At 51.0% G+C, this 24,593-nt stretch overlaps 1 protein-coding gene across 1 annotated transcript in view; it reads left to right on the plus strand.

The window, feature by feature from the left end:
• Positions 1-24,593, plus strand: part of ATP7B (ATPase copper transporting beta) — a 71,432-nt gene that overhangs the window by 39,646 nt on the left and 7,193 nt on the right. The window contains 13 exon segments of the mRNA XM_079903017.1: positions 742-905; positions 2,440-2,601; positions 4,639-4,715; positions 6,228-6,402; positions 7,489-7,722; positions 8,445-8,536; positions 14,881-15,008; positions 15,110-15,264; positions 15,841-15,975; positions 18,967-19,161; positions 21,136-21,318; positions 22,649-22,817; positions 23,992-24,135. Coding sequence (XP_079759143.1) covers positions 742-905; positions 2,440-2,601; positions 4,639-4,715; positions 6,228-6,402; positions 7,489-7,722; positions 8,445-8,536; positions 14,881-15,008; positions 15,110-15,264; positions 15,841-15,975; positions 18,967-19,161; positions 21,136-21,318; positions 22,649-22,817; positions 23,992-24,135 — 2,013 coding nt within the window.

Here is a 24,593-nt window from a genome sequence, read left to right on the forward strand (position 1 = left end):
AAGCACATCATTCCTTTCATTTATGTGAATGAGCCTTTCTTTCCCCCTTAAACTAAACAACAGTGGTAGCAAGATAGTCCGCAGGATTTCTTTTTCTTTCCTGAAAGTGATTAAAAACTGAAGAAGAGTATGGAAAACCACTTTTGAAAGTGATTTTTTTCTCCTGTGTCTGGAAGTGGAGAAAAAAGTACACCGGTTATGTGACAGCAGTTGCCTGCTGCAGACACTGTCCCTTGCTTTGAGGTGTGTGCCCGCACCTGTGTCCCTTGCTTTGAGGTGTGTGCCCACACCTGTGTCCCCCAGAGCCTGCCTCAGAGCGGCGCCCGCCGGGCCAGCAGTATGGGCCATGCCTGGGAGCCGGGCAGGCCTGCAGAACCTCACACCCTCCCCAGACCCACTGAACCAGCGTTTTTGCTTTAACCAGGGCCTAAGGTGAGTCATATGCCCAACAAAGTGTGAGAATCACCTGGGGAGCTTTAAAAAGGGGAAAAAAGATGCCTGGTATCCACCCTGAGAGATTCTGATTTAATTGGTCTGGGTTAAGAGTTAATCACCAGTCAGGTGATTGTTAAAAGCCCTCCCCCCTGCCCCCACCCCAGGTGATCCTACTGCACAGCCAAGTGTGAGAACCACTGTTCTAGAAGCTTCTGGGGCAGAGGTTTTTCTTTGTTAGCTTATGTTGAACACATCATCCCCCGAGGCCTTGCCTGGAGTGTTCCAGCTGTGCCCTGCTGGTTTCAGGGATTCTCTCAGTGCTGGTTGCGTTGATGGCTGGAAAGGCAGAGGTGAAGTATAACCCGGAAGTTATCCAGCCCCTGGAGATAGCGCAGCTCATCCAGGACCTGGGCTTCAAGGCAGAGGTGATGGAGGACTGCGCGGGCTCAGACGGCGACCTCGAGCTGATTGTAAGTGCAGCGGCTGGGCTGGAGCAGGGGCCAGGGGGTGCAGGCCTGAGACAGCCCACGGAGGCCTTCTGACGGCAACCGGGGTTGTGGTCAGGACGTTCCCCCTTCTTGCATGTATCCTGTTCGTTGCTATTGGGTTTTCCTTTGAAGCCAGTGACAAGGACCTGCTCGTTTTGTGAAGGAATGTCCACTATGTCAGAAAGTCGCAGGCGCGCGTCCCGCCAGGTCCCGCCAGGCGTGTCAGGGTATCGGGAGGAGGAGGCAATGGCGCTGGAGGAAGAGGAATTGGAGACGGCAGCTGCCCTGAGCTTGTGGCTCGAGGGAGTAGAACAGGAACACGTCCCGTGAGGCCGAGAGGAAGCTGGAATGCCAGAGGCGTCTCGCGGCCCCGGGACGGGATGGGAGTGAGCGAGGCAGTCGGGGCCACCTTGTAGGCACAGGTGTGTCTACAAGGTACTTGGTGACCAGAGTGTCCCCAGGCGCTCAGTCCGGGGTGAACGCTGGGAGTGGTGCTATTTCCAGGGCTGCTGGGGAGCGGAGGGACGAGGCGCTGGTATTGTTTCCCGTCTGCCCACTCTTGCCAGCGGCACTAGTCAACAAACCATCGAGGACAGAAGATAGCTCTAGTATTTCAAATACACCGTGTTCACAAACACTTCTGCGCAAAGCTCTTTTTGTGCAAATAAAAGGAGACTTGGAAGGAATCCACGAGGAATTGAACAATGCTGTTAACCGAAGTGAAAACTTCCTTGCTATGTTTAGTCACTGCCATTAGCGGTAGGTAAGCAAACGTTTGAAGAAAAAGTACTGCGGACACACGTGGCACTTTGAGCTCCTGAGAAGTGGAGTTCTTTGCAGAGCACATCCTTTGCTCTGGCTGGGCCTCGGTGTGTGCAGAGGGGCACGGTGTAGTACTCGCTGGGTCAGACCTCCAGGGCCCGAGGTGCACATCTCTGCGCACACTATGGTGTGGAAACCTAGAGCAAGACAATCAGTGGGGAAGGTGAAAACATCTTTTTGAACAATGTTTTTTTTTCTTATTACAGTGTCCTATAGTTGTATTGTCGTCACATGCTCAGGCGTTTCATGTCTGTATTTAATTTGTATTCTGGGAAGTGCTGACCACTGATACTCAGAAGAGTGAGTTGTCCGGCTTGCCTAATGCATAGTACAGGGGTGGCTGGCTCACTTGGAACTTCTTTCTCAGTGCACACAGCACGGGGTGGCAGAAATGCAAAACCAACACAGGGCGTAGAGTGCTGTGAAAGCCCGTTGTTAGCAGAGCTGTGAGTGGGGCCTCGGTCCTTGCCATCTGCTTAGTGATTGGTTGCCTGTACGTGAGTTGAGGAAGAACCACTGTTCATATCCCCGAGGCTCCTGCGGGAATGTCCGGGGTGAAAATCTTGCACCTGGGGGTTGTGAGTCCAGCGTCTTGGGAAGGAGGACAGACTGGTGGCTGCCTGTTAACCCAGCTCCCTGTGTGCCTTTGGTGGGATCCTCTGGGTCAGTGGGATCTTTGTCATCTTTGCCGCAGATCACGGGGATGACCTGCACGTCCTGTGTTCACAACATAGAGTCCAAGCTCACAAGGACAAACGGCATCACCTACGCCTCTGTGGCTCTTGCCACCAGCAAAGCCCATGTGAAGTTTGATCCTGAAATGATCGGTCCGCGGGATATTGTCAAAATTATCGAGGTAAATCATTTATCAAAAAACTATTGTACCCACCTTTTAAAACACAGTGATTTATAATCATCATAGAAAAATGAGCAAAATATAGCTAAGCAAAAAAAAAAAAAAACACCTAATCTAAAATCCTGCAAGATTTCCCGTGGAAATAATGTGACTCAACTTGTGAGCGTTTAGAAAATATCAGATAATTTGAGGGGGAATCAGTGAATGGGTAAGAAAAAGATGGGGAGAAAAAGACATTATTATTTTTTTAATTTCAGATATTCCCTGAGAAACAGCAGTATTGCCAAGATTCCTGGCACATGGTATTAAATTGCCTAATTGTGGGAATTCCCTGGCTGTCCAGTGTTTCACTGCCGACGGTCTGGGTTCGATCCCTGGTTGGGGAACTAAGATCCCACAAGCCATGCAGTGTGACCACCCCCCCCCCAAAAAAATTGCCTAATTGTAAGTTTTTTAAGTAATATTTACATCTGTGCCACGTATCTACAGACCAAAGGAATGTTGGTGTTGGGAAGAATTACACTGCCTTTGACCACTATACTAGGCCTCCTTTACAGGTGGAGAGTTTAGTCATTTCTCCTTTGGAAAATCAATCACAGTAGTTTTCTGTACTCCCACCCCCATCGTTCCCTCACTTTGTCCACAGACATTCTGTGTCCTCTCTCAGGTCTGTATCATATCACACCAGGAGAGGATGAGCATTAGTGGTGATCTGAATGGGTCAAGATATCTGGTCAAAACCGAGCAAGATGAACTCATAACAACGAATGGTGAAGTTTAGCAGAAACTACTGCTTATGAAATTCCTTATGAAATTAAACATCTCATAGCAGGCTTCAAGTTGTTTTAAATTTTCGTGTGTGTGTGTGTGTGTGTGTGTGTGTGTGTGTGTTAAGAGAGATGCTGTCTGTTGTCTGGCCATGCAGAGCTCTTTGAGGTGCAAATACTGCTACTGCTGTTGATAACAGTGCCTCAATCTTAGAGGCAGACAATGCAGCTTCTTTATCAGATGAGGAGAGATCCCCCAGAGAGGTTAGGAGACTTTGATCCCTGGTCCCCAGCTAAAGGTTGCAGAGCTGGTGCTCCAACCCAGATCTCCTAGTTCCAAGCTCAGTGGGCATCCAGTTTCTGCCACCCCACGGGTCTTACAGAACAGTAGTGATAAGGCATTAATGAGGGAGAGCAGTCAACTGAGGCACTAGTCCTTGCTGGCCTCCACCCAGCTGCCCAGCCCGCCGCAGTCCCCTGCTTGTTCTTACCTGAGGTGTATTGCCAATGTCTGGCCCCCATTCCTGCATCTCTGAGGCATCTTTTCCTGATGTAATTAGGCCGGTATTAGTTGTAAAGGATTTGTCGTTAGATGGCCTTACATGCTCTTTCTTCCAACATAACTCTTGATACTGGGGAGTCCGTAGCTCACAGATCCCGAGTTTATAACTCAGCATCGATCAGCTCAGGGTGTGCTAAGTCACCTCCCGGCATCTGCTGCCTTTGCCCACAGAAGGAGCAGCAGTCGCCTTGGAACCTCCGATGGGATCTGTACAGTGACGTGGGGACAGAAGTCGTGAGCAGAAAAACCAATACAGTCCTCTGAGGCGGTTTTAGATTAACTTTCTTTTTTTTTTTAAAAAAAAAAACTTTTTTTTCTCTTAATGTATTTATTTATTTATTTATTTATGGCTGCGTTGGGTACTCGTTTCCGCGCATGGGCCTTCCCTAGTCGCGGCAAGCGGGGGCCACCCCTCATCACGGTGCGCGGGCCTCCCACCATCGCAGCCTCTGTTGTTGCGGAGCACAGGCTCCAGACGCGCAGGCCTAGTAATTGTGGTTCACAGGCCCAGCCGCTCTGCGGCATGTGGGATCCTCCCAGACCAGGGCTCGAACCCGCATCCCCCGCATTGGCAGGCAGACTCTGAACCACTGTGCCACCAGGGAAGCCCTAGATTAACTTTCTTATTTCCAAAGATGTAAAATGGTTTCTACCGATGCCTGTTTTAACCAAGTGCCTTTTTTCTTGTTTCCTCTTTCTAATAACAAGGAAATCGGCTTTCGTGTCTCCCTGGCCCAGAGGAACCCCAGTGCTCATCACTTGGACCACAAGCTGGAAATAAAGCAGTAGGTAGAACACAGAAGATAAACTGTAGCTCTAAGGGCTGCCTCTCCCCTGGCCCGCCTCTACCTCACTCAGTGCTAATTGGTGTCCCTGCTACCTCCACCTTCCACGGCGCCTTCTGCTGAATTAGTTGCCTTTACCCTCGTAACGTTAATCCTCTAAAACAATGCTGTTCCACGGTACCTTCTGCTGTGACAGAAACGCTCTATATCTGCACTGCCCAGTATGAAATGCAGCCAGTGTGACTCAGGAAGTGAATTTTTAATTTCCCTTCATTTTAACTAATTTTAATTTAAATAGTTACCTATGGCTGGTCGCTAACAGATTGGACAGCACTTACGTTGGGAGGAAGGGAAGAGTGGGTTCTTTCTTTTATAGTATTTCAAGACTTTACTGGAGTGGGTCGAGATCTAGGATCCGAGGACAGGAATTACGGCCAAGTGGAAAGAAAATGGCTCGGGAAGCAGGAGACCTGAGCTCGTTCACTGTTGCAGATGTTCACTCATTCATTCAACAAACACAAGCCCGCTGTTGTATGCAGGGCACTGTGCCGGGTGCTAGGGGTGAATAGGGTGTCACCCCTACCTTAGAGGGGCCCTTGGTTGGGCTGGGAAGAGTGGATGAGCAATGATGCAGGTGGGTTCTGGGGAGTCTGGGAAGCTAACAAGCAGGGGACACACGATCTGAGCCTCAAAGAGTGAGTGGAAGTTTGTCGGTCTGAGAGGAGTGGGGTAGGAAGCGAGGTCTTTTCGGGGCTTGGGGGCAGGGGCCTGGGAGTGTGAGACTCCGATCTCGCAGGCCCGTGGTCTCCGGATCAGCGGTGAGGCTATGCCTCCTACAGCTTCCACGAGCGCTTGGAGGCAGGGGCCTGGGAGTGTGAGACTCCGATCTCGCAGGCCCGTGGTCTCCGGATCAGCGGTGAGGCTATGCCTCCTACAGCTTCCACGAGCGCTTGGTTGGAATTTTGTGGATGGTGAGGCTGATGTGAGACCATGGCTGTCACCTGTGACCCCGATTTCAAACTTCATCCAGGTAGCTGCACTGTTCACACTGACTCTGTTTTAAGTAATAGTTTAAAAGTTGAATGTATAAGTTTATACTAATGAAATGTTCCTTTTATCTATTTTTTTCTTGGGAGTCTATAAATGCTTGCGGTTTGAAAAAAGAGCGGTAGCAGCCACAGGCTGAGGATGGTCCACCTCTTTGGGGCTGAATTCTCAGCTTCTGGACCCCGGTTGCCTCACCTGTAGATTGCAGATGCCACGTCAGCCACGGGCAGGCAGGGGCTGTGTCTAAACGTCTCTGGAGCATCCTTGCAGTGAAGTTTAGACCTTTGATGTTCCCCTCAGATGGCCGATGTAGGGAGAGAGCCTTGCTTTCACTTTAGCCCTTGCTGGTCTGTCCCAGACATGTGGCAGAGGCCAGTCTCAAACCAAGTCCTCGGGAGGGGACGGGGCCAGAAGCCAGGTGACCAGCGGTACCTGATATGTCGGTGTTGCTGTGTTTCTTTCCAGGTGGAAGAAGTCTTTCCTGTGCAGCCTGGTGTTTGGCATCCCCGTCATGGGTTTAATGATCTATATGTTGATACCCAGCCACGAGCCCCACGAGTCTATGCTGCTGGACCACAACATCATCCCGGGACTGTCCATCCTGAACCTCGTCTTCTTTATCTTGTGTACCTTTGTCCAGGTGCGTATCGGGGGGTGGGCACACCTGCCCAGCGTGCCTGTGTGTGGCCAGCAGGTGCTCTGTCCTCTTAGGCCAGCACAGCCCTTCAGAGCACTCCAAGTGCAGCTTCGTTGCCGCTTTCCCACCACCCAGCCAGCTGCTGCTTTCTTGTCTTATAACCAGCTGGGGGGCGTCCTCTAACATGGGGGATGACAGAGAGCCTGGTTTCACGGGCAGTTCCACAGATGACCAGACTCCCCTGGAACAGCAGCCCCCTGCGGCAAGGCTTGGAGATCCAGTGTGCCTTGTTTGCTTATTGTTCAGCTGAATTCGATGTTAGAAGCAGCAGCTGGACCACCCTGGAGCTCATGCTGCTCTCTTCCACGTCTTGGCTTGAATGACTGAAACGTGGTCCTGAGGAATCATAATTTAAAAGGGGCAGGCTTCGTGTTACTTCTGCCCTGGAGACTGCCTTAAGTAGCTAGCTGTATTTCTAGTGGGAAGTGTGCCTTCCATTTATTTTGGAATAGAAAATGAAACTCCTGACTTAATATTAGAATTAATTAATATTAATTAGGATTATCTGGGGGCAAGTGTTTATAGCCTCAATTTGGTTTTTCCAGATCTTCATCTGCATAGAAAAAAACACATATTTACGTGCATATGTATGTGTGTGTATATGTTCACATACTATAGACACAGGCTTTTTTTTTGGCCGAAATAGGATAATACTAGATACACTGATTTATAACTGGCTTTTTCACTTAACCACGTACTGTGTACATCTCTCACATCAGCAGTTAGGGGCCTAGCACATTGTCTTCAGGGACCGCATAGCACTGTCCACAGTATGAACGCACCATGATTTCTTTCACCATCTTGAGCATTCTCCTACTGATGGACATCTAGGTTGTCCAGTGCTCTGGGTCTTAAAGGTCTCCCTGGATCAGCCACTCCTGTGGTCAGAAGTCCTCTGAATCAGGAAGTACATTTCGTACACATCACTTATGGAGGAAAAAGGTCATGTCAGCGTCGAGGGGGAGCCCAGGGTATTTACAGTCCCAAGGGCCCTTGTCACAAAGGTCACTCTCCCTCACCACCTTTCAGTTCCTCGGGGGCTGGTACTTCTACGTGCAGGCCTACAAATCTCTGAGACACAGGGCGGCCAGCATGGACGTGCTCATCGTGCTGGCCACGAGCATCGCCTACGTCTACTCCCTCGTCATCCTGGTGGTGGCCATCGCCGAGAAGGCGGAGAGGAGCCCGGTGACCTTCTTTGACACGCCCCCCATGCTCTTCGTGTTCATTGCCCTGGGGCGGTGGCTGGAACACGTGGCAAAGGTAACTGCAGCCTCAGGTTAAAGGAAGAACTGTTTCCTCAGTAACACAAGCCTTAATTTATCTGAGCACCATGTTTAGAATTACTAATCATATACAATCTAGGGCAAGGCTTAAAGAAACATGAAGCCTACGTATAATTAGGTGTTATGACCACGAATCTCCAAACTGGTCTCTGCTTCTGAAATCCCAGCTAATCTGGTTAATTATTAAAACCTGTGTTCAGATGCATCGTGCAGTGGAAAGAACCCTGGATTTCGGGTCAGAGCTCGTACCGAACCTCTCGGTACATAACTGAGTGTGTTGCTTCCTAGTCTAGAAATCCACATTTCCACCATAGGGTCGTGCCATTTTTAGCACCCTGCCTTGTTCCCAGATTTCAATGTATCCTAATATAAGAGAGTGGGACTCAGGTCCTGAAAGAAATTAAATCGAACCTAAAAGAAAACAGTCATTGGACAGACTGGCATTGTTTCTTCAATCTGAAATGTAATTCATAGAACTCAGTTGCACTGTACACTCAGCACGGGGATGGCACGGCTGCGTGTTGACGGGCAGTGAGTGACACTCATCCCGGGAGAGCCCGCAGGCGTGCAGAGGGACCGCGTTACGGAGGCAGCCTTTTCTTGCGGGGTTTTCTCTAACACCAGCCTTGTGATTGATGGTCTGGGTTTGCGCAGGCCAGCTTAGTATCGCTCTCATTCTACCTTCCGGTTATTTCTTAGAGCAAAACTTCAGAAGCCCTCGCCAAACTCATGTCTCTACAAGCCACGGAAGCCACCGTCGTGACCCTCGGGGAGGACAACTTAATCGTCAGGTGGGTTGTCTTGGTCACACGTCCTTGATCGATTTAGATCAGCCCTGTGTGCTACACATCGCACACCTGTCGTGTGAAGGACGTGACACTAGACCTGGTGAGGGCCGGCAAAGACGGTACATGTTAGGAAGATGCCCCATCTCAGTCCAGTTACGTAAACAAAGCCTTTATATACTAAAAGATGAGCAAGGGTTCAAGGGGGTGTATGTTTGTTAGATGATGAGTGAGAGGTACAGGCAGTATTTCTGGAACTTAGGAGAGGAAGGCTCGTGGTGGTCAAGCAGAGCTTCACAGAACATGGAGTATGAGCTGGGTCTCGCCCCCAGGATCTGGAGGATTTGCACAGGCTGAGAGATAGGGGTTCAACTTGCCAAAGAATAAAAATGGGAGAACTATTTTTCTTCTCTATCAGGTTGGCAGACGTTGAAAACAATAACGCTCACTGTCGTCATTGCTGGGGCTTACATGGCATTTACTGTTTGCCAGATGCTATACTAACCTGTTTGCATTTAATCTATCCAAGAAAAAGCTTTATGAGGAAGGGACTCTTACTACCCTTATTGTACAGATGCAGAGACTGAGGTTCAGAGAGGCTATGCAACTGGCCCAGGGTCACACAGGTATTAAGTAGTGGAATTAGGACAGAACCTACGCTGCTGGTTGCAGAGCCCGTGTTCTTTACACTCTTAAAGCGTATTTAATAACGTGGGCATTTTTACAAATTAAGGCGTCTGTGCTTCTCCGGTCAGACTCATTTTCCTCTTCTAGGCAATGGTTATCTCTAGGCCTCCCTCGCATTCCTGAAATCTCTCTGGACCCACCACTTTCCCCTTTAGCCTGTGATCTCACTTCTGACTTGAGAATAGAAACTGTGATGGGAAACCCATCAGTTTCCTGTCACTCAGCCTGCAAAGCTGCCTTTCCCCACCGCACCGGTGGAAGAAGAGGCATCCCCCCGCCGGGGCCTCTGCTTAGAGCCATCCTCTGTCGAATTCTTACTATCTCCAGTGTCCCCGTCTCTGCTGATTCTTACCATCCGGTACGACCTACTCCAAACTCTCCCACTACTGAAGCAACCATCGGTGCCCCTCCCACTGTGCACCCGCCGGTCCATCACACTCTTGCTGGTTTCCTAGCTGTGTCTCCGAGAGACAGGCCCCTGAGGCCGAGGCGGGTCCCTTCCTTCCCGAGGGCCACTGGGCGAACCTCTGTCGAGCCCGTGGGCCAGTGAGTGAGACGTGAGGATTGCAAGTTTCCGAGGCCCAGGCTGACCAAGCCCAGCAGCACCGGCTTTGCCTGCACACTGGTTTTTAAGTAATAATCAGAATTATGGTAGGGACGGCTGAGATGGGAGAGTTAGCCGTGTGCCACGTATGCTACCCAGCACTGCGCATAGATAATCGAATGTAACCCTGATGGCTTCCTCGTGAGGGGGCGCCTATCCTCGGGCGCCCAGCTCGGGAGGGAAGTACCTTGTCCAGAGTCCGTGGCAGGTGAGCAGCAGAGGGGGGCTGGGCCCCTGGAGACACAGCCTCCTGCTACGCCTCCGCTGCCCTGTCTCCTGGCCGGGAGGAGCCCGTGTGACAGTGCGGCTGGCTTGTGACCGCTTTGGTGGCTCTCATGGTTGTGTACCTTGGCTGCCTTTTTCCTCATAAATTAATGACATGAGAGTGCCTGAGCTGTGCAGACGTTCAGATTGGGGACTGAGCCATGAACAGCTGCGTTTACTTTCTGCCTTTCATTTCGAAGGGCCTGTGACGGCAGGATGCCAACCCCCCGGGCAGCTCCACCGATCTGAGTACAAGGAGATGCGGGTCTTTGCCAGAAGGCTCAGGCCGGCCACGATGCGGGAGGAGGGCGGGGCCACACCTGGCATCTCCCGGTTCTTTCCCACATTGTGTGCCTGGCTTCTGCCATCACGTGTGGTGGTATCACTTTTTAAGCTAGGAGCCAGAAGACCAGAGTTCCTTCTGGCTTTGCCTGAGACAGGCCACGTGCTTGGAGCTGGGTCCCCTCCTGTGTTTTGCAGTTCGTGTCCGTCAGAAAGGTGGGAGTGGTCACTCCTACCCCACCTTCCTGACGGGGTGCTCGGGGCCGTGGTCACACCTGCCCTGCCAGGGCCAGGGCCGCTCTCTCGCTTCCTGTAACGTGGCGTGTGCTGTGCCAGGGGCCCCAGGCAGCCTCCTGCAGGGCCTGGGCTCTGCCGGCGTGGACAGATCTGCGGCGCCCCCTGCAGGCCACCGGGGCTTTGCGCCTCAGCTGGCTCCTTTCAGAGGGACTCAGCCCGTCCCTCCCTCTGTCCCTCTGCCAGAGGCACGTGTCCTTCCTCTCCGCCCGGCGTCTTGGGTGACAGGAGCATCTGCGTAGATGATCAGTGGTAATTTCTTCCCTAGCTTTTTCCTGCGTTTTCCTTTGTGCACTCTCTTCGCGCCCCTCATTCCTTAAATGTGGGTGATAGTCGGGGTTTCAGCGTTGGCCCTGTTGTCTTTGTGTCCCCTGACCTCGTGTCTTCATTCCCAAACCTACGTCAGATCTCAGTGGCCGTCCTCTGCAACCCCTTCCCTTCCCTCGTCCACACCGCTGGTCTCCGTCCTCTTGATTCCGGCTCCACAAGCTCTGGTGGCCCCGGCCGCTGCCCCTCCCACCGCTGCCGTGCTTGTTCAGGCCACCGGGCTCTCTCCCCGAAAGCCCCGCAACAGCCCCTGCCTGGCCTCCTGCTCCAGCCTTGTCTCTTTCCTGATCTTTTCCACATGCAGACCATCCAGCTCTTGGAGGCACGGATCTGACACTCTGTAGCTGCCAGTCCTGCGGAGGTTTAGGATAAAGTCCGCATCCCTAGACGCGCACGTGAGACTTGGCATCTGCGCCGGTGCCTCCTGGGCTCAGCCTCTGGTCCTGACGTCCCTCCGTCTCCTCCCGGCCACCCCGCTGGCGGGTCCCAGGAGGAGGCGCCCCTGCACTCGCCCACCCCCCCGCCCTCCAACCAATGCCTTTCTTCCTTCCCCTTTGCCTGACCCCTTGTCCCCTGGTCAGACTGCCTTGTCCTCTGGGGCCTGGAGCCCTTGGTGCCTCCAGTCGTCCTGGGACTACGTAGCAGGTGCTCAGATCCTCACTAGTTGAATGCACGAAATGACCGTCAGATGTTAAAGAAATGCATCGTACGTGTGCGTGTGCTTGACACTGAGGCCTGCACAGCGGGTCCCCAATCTCCCACGTTGAAGTGTTCTGTTTCTTATAACTAGGAAAACGGAATTATACATGTTATATAGCCCAGTGGCCCTTCTCTTGTAAGTTTTTTCTTCGTCTTTTTGCTTTGTGTTAGATGAGGCAGGAGAGTAGAGAAGAGGGGACAGGTGAGGTGAGCAGGCTGCCGGCAGAAACCCTCAGAGCTGAAGAAATGCTCGGAAAAAACTGTATTCCCACAGCTTGGCGTTTGGGGGACATGAGCTTCTGAAGCAGAAATGCGACTGGGAATTCACCAGAAGGAGCCACCTGCCCCCCTAGAGGGCTGTTCCCCATAAACTCAGCTGTTCAGAGTAAGAAAGATATGGTTAACTCAGATTCAAAGGGGAAATTCAAAGTTAGAGGAAGCGGAGATGAGCCTCACTAATGATTTCTTAGAAAGACACCCAGTGGACATTTGAGGCAAGAATCACGATTTTTAAGCAAACATTTTAAAGCTTAGGAGTCAGGTTATGGGAGAGGAGGCTCTGCCCACAGCCCCGTCGTCACCTCCTTTCTACGGGAGCAGCTGCTCCTTCGTTGACACAGGCTTCTCTTGCCGCGGAGACCTCTGTGGACGGTAAACTCCAGGCTGTGCAGATGGGCCTCGGAGGGGATCTTTGGAGCCTGGGCGTCTCCATCTCTGGGAGACTTTAAAAAGAAGCAGAGGATATTCTCGGTTGTAGAGATCCTCCCCTTCTTTTCATTTACTGTTCCCCCAGCCACCAAACAGATTTACACATCTGTTCCCAGCACTCAAGACTCAGGCTGCTGCCTGCTTCCCCTTTAAAGGTCTCTCCTTTTCCGTGCTCCCTTTCTTTTATTGTGGCCATTACTGAACTTAAATAAACCAGCTTGACTTTAGTTACTAGGTCATAGACCTGAGAGTTTTGTCCTGTGTGTAACCCCAGCCCAGCACAGTGCCTGGTACATAGAGGCCGGTCAACAGTGAACACGTCCGTCAGGTGATGGTCAAAGTCACCAGCACTGACTGTGCAGCGGGCCCTGCCCTCGGTGCCCACAGGCAGCATCTCAGGTCAACTTGGGAACAAATAGGGGTGACTGTCACCTACCTCACGTGGTTTGGGGAGGATTCATGTCAATATCGAGCACAGCACCTGCACTCAATACATGTCTGGTTTTCCTTCTCAAGTAAGGTGGCTTTTTTGTACCCTCTCTCTGTGATAGTTTAAATGTAGTCTTTGTAGAATGAAAGGAAGGCATAAAATAACCTCAGAGCCCCGCTTGCTCTATGCCGCTGCTTGTCTGACTTTCTCCCCATTGGTTCATGAGCCAACGTTACATATACAGTTAAGTAAATTTGGTCCCTGTGACGCTTTCAGAGAGATGCTGCCAAAGCCGTCCTCGCTCCCTGGATGACTCTATTCCTGTCGTCCCCTCCTGTCCCCCCATCTGTCTCTCTCGCTCTCTGTGGGACCGTTCTCCCCAGCAGACAGTTCACACATACTCACAATTCACAATTTCCTGTCTTAATGCACACGCTCTTCTACTGCTGGTTTTCTCTTCTCTTTCACACAGAACTTCTTTTGAACGTTGTCTTCGGCTGCTTTCTTGTTTCCTCACCTCCCAGCCTCTCCTCAGCCCGTTCCAGCCAACCTTGTCCCTCCACCGGTCTCTGAGATCCCTTTTGCCAAAGACATCACATCATTTCCATGAACCAAATCGACCACTGCTCTTATTTAATCCTCATTGCAGCCTCTCACCAGCATCTACCCCCTTTTCTGTCCCTTTAAAATACTCCTTTTTTTTTTTTTTTATTAAGAGATAACTTACCTTCACTGAAGTACACGAATCCCAAGTGTACGGCGTGATGAGTTTTACACGTATCTGCGTCTAGGTAACGACCTCGCCGTATGCGATGCGGTGCGATGGGTGCTCCCTCCTGAAGGCCCCGCTCTCTCCTTTTCCGCCCCCATCCCTCGCTGGCCCTTCCGCCTGATCAGCCTCCCGACATGCGCGTGTCCCAGGGCCCAGGTCTCTCTTCCAGGCACACTCCTGAGGAAGCTCGTACCATTTCAGGCTTTAGATCCTATCTATATTGTGACAGCTTCCCCATTTGACCTCTAGTCTCAGCCCGAATCCAGTCTTCAGCTCCCTGCTCTCCCGACTTGACATGTCTACGTGGAAGTCAAGTAGGCATCTTGGACCTGACACGTGAGAACAGAGATCTTCATCTCCTCTCCACTCCTTCTCTTCCCTCTCCCTCCCGTGGCCGCTTCTGAGGCGTCTCCATCTCATTAAACAACTTCTCATCCACCCAGTTGCTCAAACTGAAACGAAGAGCTCATGCTTGCTCCTCTTATGCTCTCAGCGCACACACACATCTTGCTGACACATCACGCCCCCCAGAGTTCCCGGGCATCTCTTCCCTCTGTCTCCAGCCCAGGCCACTGCTGCCACAGCCGAACTCTTCTGTCAGTTTCTGCTGTTGCCCCTACAGCCCATTCTCATGCAGCAGCCAGAGAGCTGACTTGAAAATGCGAACCGGCTTACGTCACTTTCCCACTGAAAACCTTCACGCCCAAAGCCTGCACTTTGCCCTGCAAGACCCGACATGGTCCGGGTTCTGCCTGTTTCACTCGTGTCCCTCCAGCCATGCTTGCTGGCTTCCTGTTTATCAGAGGCCCCCTCTGTCCCGCCTCTGGGCCTTTGCATTAGCTGTTTCCTCTCTCTTGAGTTTTCCTTCCCCGTGTATGGGGCCCTCTTGTCGTCCCGCTCAAATGTCATCTTCGCATGGGGCCTTCCCACTTCTCTCCTCCTCCGCGACCACCGAGGGAAGCCCTACGGTCACATCGTTGCCAGCACAGCACTTATTTAAGACCCGGGACCATCTTGCTTGTTGTCTGTTAGCTCCACAGAATTGCCCTCGTGAGCGTTGGGACTCGGCTGTCCTGCTCACAGCCGGCTTCCCAGGAACTAGGACAGCACCTGGTACTTAGCAGCTGCACAGTTTTGACTCAGTCTGTAAACGGCGGATAAAGTGGTTACTGCCGCTCAGTGTAAAGCAGGCGGTTTGTCTAGAACCCGACCTGGGTGACAGGCCAGGAGGGTGAGCTCCCGTGCGCGGTCCCCGAGTGTTACCCGAGTGGCGTCTGTTGCAGAGAGGAGCAGGTGCCCATGGAGCTGGTGCAGCGTGACGACATCATCAAGGTCGTCCCCGGGGGCAAGTTCCCAGTGGACGGGAGAGTCCTGGAAGGCAGCACCATGGCCGACGAGTCCCTCATCACAGGTGAGGACTCCGTCCCTCTGGGTGGGCGTCAGCACCCTGGCCAGGCCCCAGGGATGCCGACGGGGCTCAGCGCGTGGCGTTGGTCTCCTCTCCACCTCTAGGAGAGGCCATGCCCGTCACGAAGAAGCCCGGCAGCACGGTGATCGCCGGGTCCATGAACGCCCACGGCTCCGTGCTCATCACTGCCACCCACGTGGGCAACGACACCACCTTGGCTCAGATTGTGAAGCTGGTAGAAGAGGCTCAGATGTCCAAGGTAATGAAGGGATTTTATTTTTTATTTTATTTATTATTTATTTTAAAAATTCATTTATTTTTTATGTTGGGTCTTCGTTGCTGCGCGCAAGCTTTCTCTAGTTGCGACGAGCGGGGGCTACTCTTTGTTGCGGTGCATGGGCTCCTCATTGCAGTGACTTCTCCTGTTGCGGAGCGCGGGCTCTAGGCGCGTGGGCTTCAGTAGCTGTGGCTCGCGGGCTCTAGAGCGCAGAGCTCAGTCATTGTGGCACACGGGCTTCGTTGCTCCGCGGCATGTGGGATCTTCCCGGACCAGGGCTCGAACTCGTGTCCCCTGCATCGGCAGGTGGATGCTTAACCACTGCGCCACGAGAGAAGTCCCGTGAAGGAATTTTAAAGGCAATATAACTTCAGCTGCCTCTCTCTAGAAATTATTCCAAGAGTCCCGTAGAATCAGGCAGATTTTACTGAGTAGAGAGATTGACTCATAAATGTAGTTAATGAGGGAGCCAGGAATCCCAGTCCCTGTCCATGCTTGCGGCGGTTTGTGTCTTTGGAGATTGTAATTTCCCGCGGTCTTCGTGTTTTGTTTCCATAGGCACCCATTCAGCAACTGGCTGACCGGTTTAGTGGGTACTTTGTCCCATTTATTGTCATCGTTTCAACTCTGACGTTGGTGGTATGGATTGCAATCGGCTTTATCGATTTCGGTGTTGTTCAGAAATACTTCCCTGTAAGTTGAACGCTGTGGGCAGCGTGCTTGTTGGGTTTTAAATAATCGATTGCCATTAATCCTATTTTTTCATGTCTTAAATTCATTGGGCTTTAATTACCCATTACATCTCATTTGCTTGCTTCACTTATTGGCAGCAAAGCCTCAGCCAGGGTAGGACAATCCTGGCTATGCAACTACGCAACTCCTGCGGGTTTTCACTAAAGATGCCTTTTGCTTTCTGGTTAGGTCATTTCAAACACCACTGGCTCTCAGGCGTAATGCTTAAAGCATTTACATTTGGCACTATTGGCCATTTTTGAGGTGATGAGGCACACATCACAGAAGATAGGTCACGTCAGTCACAATAGCATGATAATATTATTTGACCAGTTTTAAAAAAAATAGATTTTTTGCTGGCTACCTCCATATAGACCATCTAACCTTGCAGCTTCCCAAGTAACACTAATAGCTTTTTAATAATTATTTATTAAACATTATAGATGAAGCAATGGAATATATAGCTTTGAGTTTAAAAAGTGGACGAAGAATACTATCTTAGGAAATACAGTTTTATCAAAATTCAAAAAAAAATACAAAACTTTTCTGCTTCAGCAGTAAGAACTCACATACATCAGTGATTGGCAGCTGGCAGTGGTTTTGATTTGGTGACGTCTGGAGATGCTTTTGGTTGTCGTGGCTGAGGAGGGGTGCTGCTTGGCCTTTAGTGTGTATGATAGGAGCCAGGGATGCTGTTAAACATCCTACAACACACAGGACAGGTCCCCACAACAAAGAATTATCTGGCCCCAAACGTCAATAGTGCCGAGTTGGAGAAACCTGGAGAGACATAAAAAGCTAATGGCCCACTTGGAGTAGTATTTGATAACTGCCCAGTGAGTAGAACAATTGTTTTATCTTATTTTTTAAAATATCTCATACTTAGCACAGTCTAATATGTATTCTACCTTAGAGCCATAAAATAAGAAACTGGAAATACAGAATAGATCATTTTTTCCTTTTTAAAAAATTTTTTATCCGTAGTTAAAGGCATATCATATGTTCTTGGTGTACTTGTCATTCACTTAGATATGATTTTCCTCCCTCAAATTTCCTATCTTAAAATGTCCAAGTGAAACACTTTCTGACCTCTAGGGAGATGTCAGTGTCTTAAGAGTAGCCTATGACTGTATTCCTAGAATTTGCCGGTGGCTCTTATGGCACCTGACCGCCAAAAATTTTGGCTTTTGTGGGAGAGCAGCTCATTGGCATGTGGCTGTGGGAAACTCAATCCTAAACAAGTTGGAATATCTGGCTTCCTGCTGTTCCCTACCTTTCCATCTTACTTTCACTTCTTTTGTTTTTATCTGCAATATCAGGGAGGATGCGGACAAATGAGGTACTGCATGTTCCTTTAAGACATTGTTGTCACTCTGCTCTGTACAAGTCATCTGTAGGGACAGGGTTCGTGTCAACCTCTAGAAGTCCACCCCACTCCTCTCAGAATGCCAGGTGTGATTTTGACAAGAATCTCTGGAGGTTAAAAACAAAACAAAACACAACACAACACAATCCTTACCTCTACAAAATCACATTATGTGTTAAACAGCATGTCCTTCTACCGAAATCAAACTGTTTCTGTGAAAATTGAATGACCCTTAATCATGTAGCTTATTTTAGAATCTGCCTCTCAAAGTCAAAGAATAGAGGGTAGATGGATCTAAAGAGATTGTGGTCTATATCCTCGATTTAGAAAACATGCATTTTACTGTAATTAAGTGAATACAGCATCTCTCAGTTTTTCTCCAGAGATACTAGCCATTTTGAAAGATAAACCAAGGTAACTCAAGATGTTAGGATGCAAATAATCATACCAATATGTGTCACCAGGTAACTGGGAAGGAGACCTGTATTTTTTTGGTTTTGGATTTTTATAAAGGAAACAGTGGTGGAAAATAGAAGAAAATAAAGATGGCTCCAAATCCCATCCCTATATGCACTTTTCTGCACTTTGGTGAACATCTTTCCAGTATTGTTGAAAGGCTATCTAGAGATATAGGCAGATAATTTTGCACTAATTGAATCACAACACATGCCATTTTATGCTTGTTTTTTTAAATTCAGCAATCCTACTGATATCTTTCCATGTCAATATGTATACATCATCATTTTAACATGTGCATAATATTCCATTATGCACACCATACCTGCAGTTTAATTAACCAATCCCCCATTGGTTGTTTCCAGTTTTTTCCTTTTATGAAAAAGCACTGTGAGAAATATCCTTGTATCTTTTCCTACATGATTATTACCTTAGAGTTGATTCCTTGGAGAGCTATAGTTTTTTTAAGCTTTCATAATAATAAAAATAATAATGGTAATGTAATAGCTATACTTTCTCAGACTCCTCTCTCCTACTACGTCAGGTGTTGTACTGTGTATATTTATGTTTGTATGTATTTGTATGTGTGTTACCTCATTTCATCCTTACAAAAACCTGTGAGCTGGGTATTATTACCTCCATGTTGTACGTGAGGAAGCTAAGACACGGAGTGTCAGAGCCAGGATGTAGACCTATGTGGTCCGATTCTAGAGCCTGTGCTCTTCCCCTATCAGGGATTTTTACGTGCCTCTCTCCTCTCATAATGCCTTTCCCTGAGGAAAGCCTGTAGGATCAGGTTGGAGCAGTAAAGTGAACCACGCGATACCTGCAAAGCAGAGCGGGCCGCACCGTGTCTCCTGGAGCCCAGCTCATCACGCCAGTTCAGGTCCCCCACCTGCACTGGAATGTTCTTTTTTTTTTCTTTTTTAATTTTTATTGGAGTAGAGTTGATTTACATGGTTGTGTCATTCTCTGCTGTACAGCAAAGTGAATCAGTTACATGTATCCACTCTTCTCTAGATACTACTCCCATATAGGCCCCGACAGAGTGGAATGTTCTCATATGATCAGAATTACGTGTGGTGCCTCCTCTAACTCCCACCCTGCCTCTGTCTCTTTCCTCTCGTCAGACGTCCAGCAAGCATATCTCCCAGGCAGAGGTGGTCCTCCGGTTTGCGTTCCAGACGTCCATCACGGTGCTGTGCATCGCCTGCCCCTGCTCTCTGGGCCTGGCCACGCCCACGGCCGTCATGGTGGGCACGGGGGTGGCCGCCCAGAACGGCATACTCATCAAGGGAGGCAAGCCTCTGGAGCTGGCCCACAAGGTTGGCCCCCGCTTCCTTCGAGGTCTTGGCTGGGGTGATTCTGTAGCCGTATACGCTGCATGATTTTTTTTCTTTTTTGACTTAGAGAGTCCTAGTGAAAATAGTACCTGTTTAAATTTCATATTCAGAGAAAAACCTGAAAGAGGACTGAGGGTAGCACTACTAATTAAGTAAAACAGGAAGCCAGGACTAACGGGGAATGACAACAGGACCGGCAGCAGCTCACGGTCAGAGACCTAAATGCTGTATAAATATTGATTTAATCTCATCGATAGCCCTGAGGTGGGTGCTGGTTGTTTCCACTTTACAGGTGAGGGAAGCGCAGCAGGAGTGGGCTGGGCGACTTGCCGAAGGCCTGCAGCTAAGATGTGCAGCTCCGGGCTCACAGCCAGGGGGTCGGGCTCTGGGGAAAGGAGCTGCGCTGTCTCCGCGTGATCGGGGAGGGTCCTGGGACCTCGGGTGGAGTAGCAGGTAGCAGTGCCTATGGAGAATCTCCCTTCAGCCCAGCAGTCCCCAGCCTTCCATCCTCCCTTTATTTCTTCGGTATCTGTTGAGCGTTTACTCTGCGTGGGTCCTGTGCTGGGCCCTGGCTCTCAAGGACCTTCCTGTCCAGCAGGAAAGACAGACATGGAGCAAGCAAGCAGCAGGCACCGTGGAGAGTGTGAGATGCCGTGAGGACAGTTCCTCAGGGGCCTAACCGTAGACCCGTGTGTGTTGGATGGGGTGGGCGCTGGTGCAGGTGCTCAGGGGAGGTCTGAGACCTGTCAGCTGACAACAGAGGTTGGGAGGGGTGTCCCGGCTGTGGGACCAGCACGTGGAAAGGACCCGGGGGGGGCCGTGCTGCCTGGTCCCAGACTCCGTAGGACTGGAGACCGTGAACATGTCCCCGCCATTGTGTCCCCGGCATCTTGCCCCGCTCCTGGCACGTTGGAGTCACTCCACAGTTATTTTCTCAATAACTAAATGAGGGCCAGAAAGAGAGAGAAACTGACAGGAGACGAGGGTCCTGAAGGAGGAAGGAGGGGAGAGAGGGGCCCTGAAGGGCTTCGGAGGGTTATTCAGTCCCGGTCCAGAGCTTAACCAAGAGCAGCAGGGACACACGGGGGCAGGGGCGGGGGTGAAGCGCCTGCAGGAAGACCGTCCTGGCAGCGGAGCGGGGGCTGGACTAGAAGCTGGCCAGGACTGTCAGAGGAAGGCCGGTTAATCGTGGTGAGGAGGCCCCACTCAGTCAGAAACAAGAAGCGGAGATGTTGTTCGCTAAATGAGGGAGAACCAAGCCTGCAGCACGCAGTCTGAGTGCAACAAGGGCTGACCTTGTACCAGGTCCAGGGGCGCGTGGAGCGAGGGAACTGCTGGGCTCCGGCCTCGCAAGCTCAGGCGCCGAGTGTGGCTGCTTCCGACTGGCTGAGCCCAGACCCGTGGGGACCAGTGCCAAGCTGCCGCTGACCAAGGGGGACAGGTCCCCAGACTAGCTCTGTGGTTGCTTGTTACTACGGCCAAGGAACACTTCCTTCCTTTTGTGAACTTGGAATTCGAGAACACTATTCTCCGTAGGCTTTTGCACTGATGCAGGCCGGAGGAAACAGTGGTTGACCCGGCAGATAGCGGTGGACCGGGAGGTGGGCAGACCCCTCAGGGTCACGCTCCTGACCCGACCCGAGGAGGAGGCCGCACGGCGTTACTGCACGGTGATGCCTCCCTGTTACATCAGAGTGAGAGCTTCTGGCTCACCCTGGTCCAGGTTAAGCTGGAGTGCGGATTTTTTTTTTAACTGGGCAGAGAGGGAAACAATGTTTTGGCAGAGGGAGTGGTTGAGCCTTGGGATGGACGCAGAGGATTCTGTAGCGTGTCATGAAGGAGTGTATTGTGACCTGCTTGGGGTGGGTTGAGTGAAGTTCTGCCTCGAGATTGTGAGGACTCTGAGAGTCCCTTCCATCTGTGTTTTGGTCACTGAGATGTGTTTTTTTTGGGCAGATAAAGACTGTGATGTTTGACAAAACTGGCACCATCACCCACGGGGTCCCCAAAGTCATGCGGGTCCTTCTGCTCGTGGACGTGGCCACGCTGCCCCTCCGGAAGGTGCTCGCTGTGGTGGGGACTGCGGAGGCCAGCAGTGAGCACCCCCTGGGCGTGGCAGTCGCCAGATACTGTAAAGAGGTAGGTGGACTGGGCGTTGCTGGGCCCTCGCTTCCCCGGCTCCCCCGCTCTCCTCAGCTGGGCTGGAAGACTCCGGGCTCCTTCCTCCTCACACGCCTTTCCTCCTCGCTGCCCCTGGCCCCCACGTCAGCTGCCTCCACAGAGGGCTTGGCTCGTGTGGTCTGGAAACTGCTGAGCAGGCCCCCTGGAGCAGGTGGGGATGCAGCGCACAGCGGCAGGTCCCTCGTCACGTTTCCAGATCTTCACAAAGCAGTTCAGTGTTATGAGCTAATGGCCATTCATTAGGCATTTCCTGAGCATCCCGAGCTCAGGGGAGTAAGAATTCATAAGAGGCGAGCTCTGCCTGCTGGGAGTTGATGGTCGGGTGGGGAAGACAGGCGTGTTCAGTCCCGCACGAGCGCTTCGTGCAAAGGGATACAAAAACGAAGGGGGTCTCGGAGCCAGGTCGGGAGAAATCCATCCACTGGGGACTCCTGAGACGGAGAGGAAGCAGCAGAAGTGACCAGAGGACTGTGGGCTGTTGGCACAGTTAGTGGGGAGCCTTCCCCTCTGACCTCTGCAGGTGAGAGGGCCTAGTTAGCTTTCTCTGTTTTCAGTCTGTGCGTGGAGGCAGCAGAACGTGCCAGAATACTGCCCTGAAAACATGTCAACTGTCTGAACAGGACAATTATCAGTAAATGTAGAAGGTGACATGGATGCCTTGGGGAAGAGCTGACAAGTCTTCCCGGACAGTAGGGTGCGGCTATTTCCCCTCTCATCCTTCTGATGTTTCAGAAAGAATTCTGCTCACCCCCAGGCATCCTTCCTTTGGGTTCTGTTACCCAAATAAACCCAGCCCTTCCCCTTCTCCTGCCACGTCGGCCCTCCCCACCAGGGTCTGGCCATGGGCGATTATCCCTTGATGGCCTTAAAATAGTTTACCACTTACCTATTTCATCGTTTTTATGAAATTATTTGCAACAGAAAAAGAAAATCTTTCCTCCCTTTGGCACCTTCATCCCCGCCACCCCCTCCCCGACCTCAGCCCTTAATGTGGGGTGTTGGATGTGAATTGCCTTTCTCCTTTCTGGACTGCAACCTGTCCACTCTCCCCAGGCATCCAAACTCTAGGAGAGGGTTGAGGCTGTTTTAAATGACTGTGTCCTATGAGAGAGAAAGAGTAGCTGACTTGAGCGTCGATCTCTCCGCCTTTCCCGGAAGTTCTCCCGTCCCTCCCTTCCCTCTAAATTCCTGGTGTCTGCTGCTCTCCCCCCGCCTCACCCCCACCTCTGTCCTGACTCCCTCTCGACTCACCTGTTTTCTGCTTCCTCTCCCCCACTTTCCTTCCCAGGAACTTGGCACAGAGACCTTGGGATACTGCACGGACTTCCAGGCGGTGCCCGGCTGTGGGATCGGCTGTAAAGTCAGCAACGTGGAGGGCATCCTGGCCCAGGGCGAGCGCCCACGTGGCCAACCGACCGCCCATCTGAACGGTGTCAGCAGCATCCCCATGGAAACAGGTATCCCTGGCCTCGGTTTCCGCTGCCTGGCCCGCCGGGGGCTGGGCCCAGCCATGGAGAGCGCCATGCCAGGCTTGCCCCGTGGTTCCCGACTGCGGAGAAGGTGGCTCAGGGCTGGTGCGCCGCACGCCATCTCCCAGGGAAGCCTGCAGCTTCTCTCGTGTTCTTCGATGTGGCTGAATCTTGACGCTAATGGCAGACAAAAGCAGTGTGTGACTTAGAGTCATGGAGTATTGCTTCCCTGCTCCCTAGTCTCGAGTCTCCTCTTTCTTAGCCCAGGTTAGTCTTGGGATAAGACTCGTAAGCTACAGGGTAGGCAGATGGGAGTCTTCCTTTTGTTCCTCCTAAACAGGAAACCTCCATGTGGTCAACTCTGATGGGACGTGACGTATTTACAGAGCTGGCAGCCATCAGGGAAAGTGAACGGAAATGGTCTGCCCAAGTCAAGAAGGGGCGCTGGAGGGACAGCTGCTCTTTGAATAACGGCCTTTCTTATTCAAAGGGTGCTAGCCATCAGCATAAGAGAGTGGAAACGCCCCCAAACCAAAAAACCCATGTCTAGTGTTTGCTCTTAAGTATGTTAGTAGTTAAATCTTGATTTAGATTTTGTTAGAAGCTATTACCACCTTATGGCAAGTTAAAGCCCTGGGATGGCCTTTCCTTTGCCTTCCAGGGACTGGTCTATCAGTGACACCTAAGGTAGAGGTGACAGGTGCAGGACTCAGCTGGCCTCTTAGGAGGTATAGCTTCAAAACCTTTCATACACGGTGGCCGGTTGTTAGCCGATTCACCTTGCATCATCTGTACCAAGCAGTGATGGGTCTAGTCCACACTGGCTTTCGGCGCTGACCAAATAACTAACCGCTTCTAATCCTAATTCTAATCCAATCTAACGGCAGCAGCAGATACCCCTAAAGGCCAGTAGGTACACTACGCGGTGTTTAATATGTTTGTAACATCTTTACATGTTTTAATTCATACCGCGGTTCTGCATGTTAGTTATTCTTTTTCCCCTGGTTCTTTAAGGATGGTTTTTCAAGAGGTGTTTATTAGGTTGTGGTTTTTCCAGAACCGTCAAGTGGACGTTTTGCTGTTGAAAGCATCCCATGGTTTTTAGTGCTTTCTCCCAGTGAACTCGGCCTCTTTGGGAATAACCACACACTCCTTTGAGCAGATGCGGCCCCGCAGACCTTCTCTGTGCTGATCGGCAGCCGAGAGTGGATGAGGCGCAACGGCTTGACCGTCACCAGCGACATCAGCGACGCGATGACCGATCACGAGACGAAAGGCCAGACGGCCATCCTGGTGGCCATCGACGGTACTGCTCTGCTCCCCTGTCCTCTGCTCTCAAGTGAAGCTGGAGACGTCAGGCAGAAATAGAGTCCTTTTTTTTTTTTTTTTAAAGTAAATCTTCCTCACTGTTAATTTTAGTTCTATTTTAGAAAAGGCTGTCTTGCCATTTTTTTCACTTCATTGTCGATCCTGAGGCCCCCTCTGGCCACCTCCATCTTCGCCGCCAGAGTGAAGATGGCTTCAGCCTCTTTGCTCTTGGGATTCTAAACTGTCTTCCCCACCATCGTTTGCATCTGCCCAGGTTGGCAGTTGAAAGTCATCCTTTCTCATTCATCACTGCAGGCGAAACAGCTGTTGACTTCCTAAGAGGTTTAACTCTAAGATGCTTTACACACTGAAATCCCCTGCAGCCTTCACAGAGCTTCTCAAGATTGTGTGTATCTTAGTACTCAGGTTATATCCTGGGCTTTACATCTCAGGTAG

This window comes from Stenella coeruleoalba, assembly GCF_951394435.1.
Source record: "Stenella coeruleoalba genome assembly, chromosome: 18".
Lineage (NCBI taxonomy): Eukaryota > Metazoa > Chordata > Mammalia > Artiodactyla > Delphinidae > Stenella > Stenella coeruleoalba.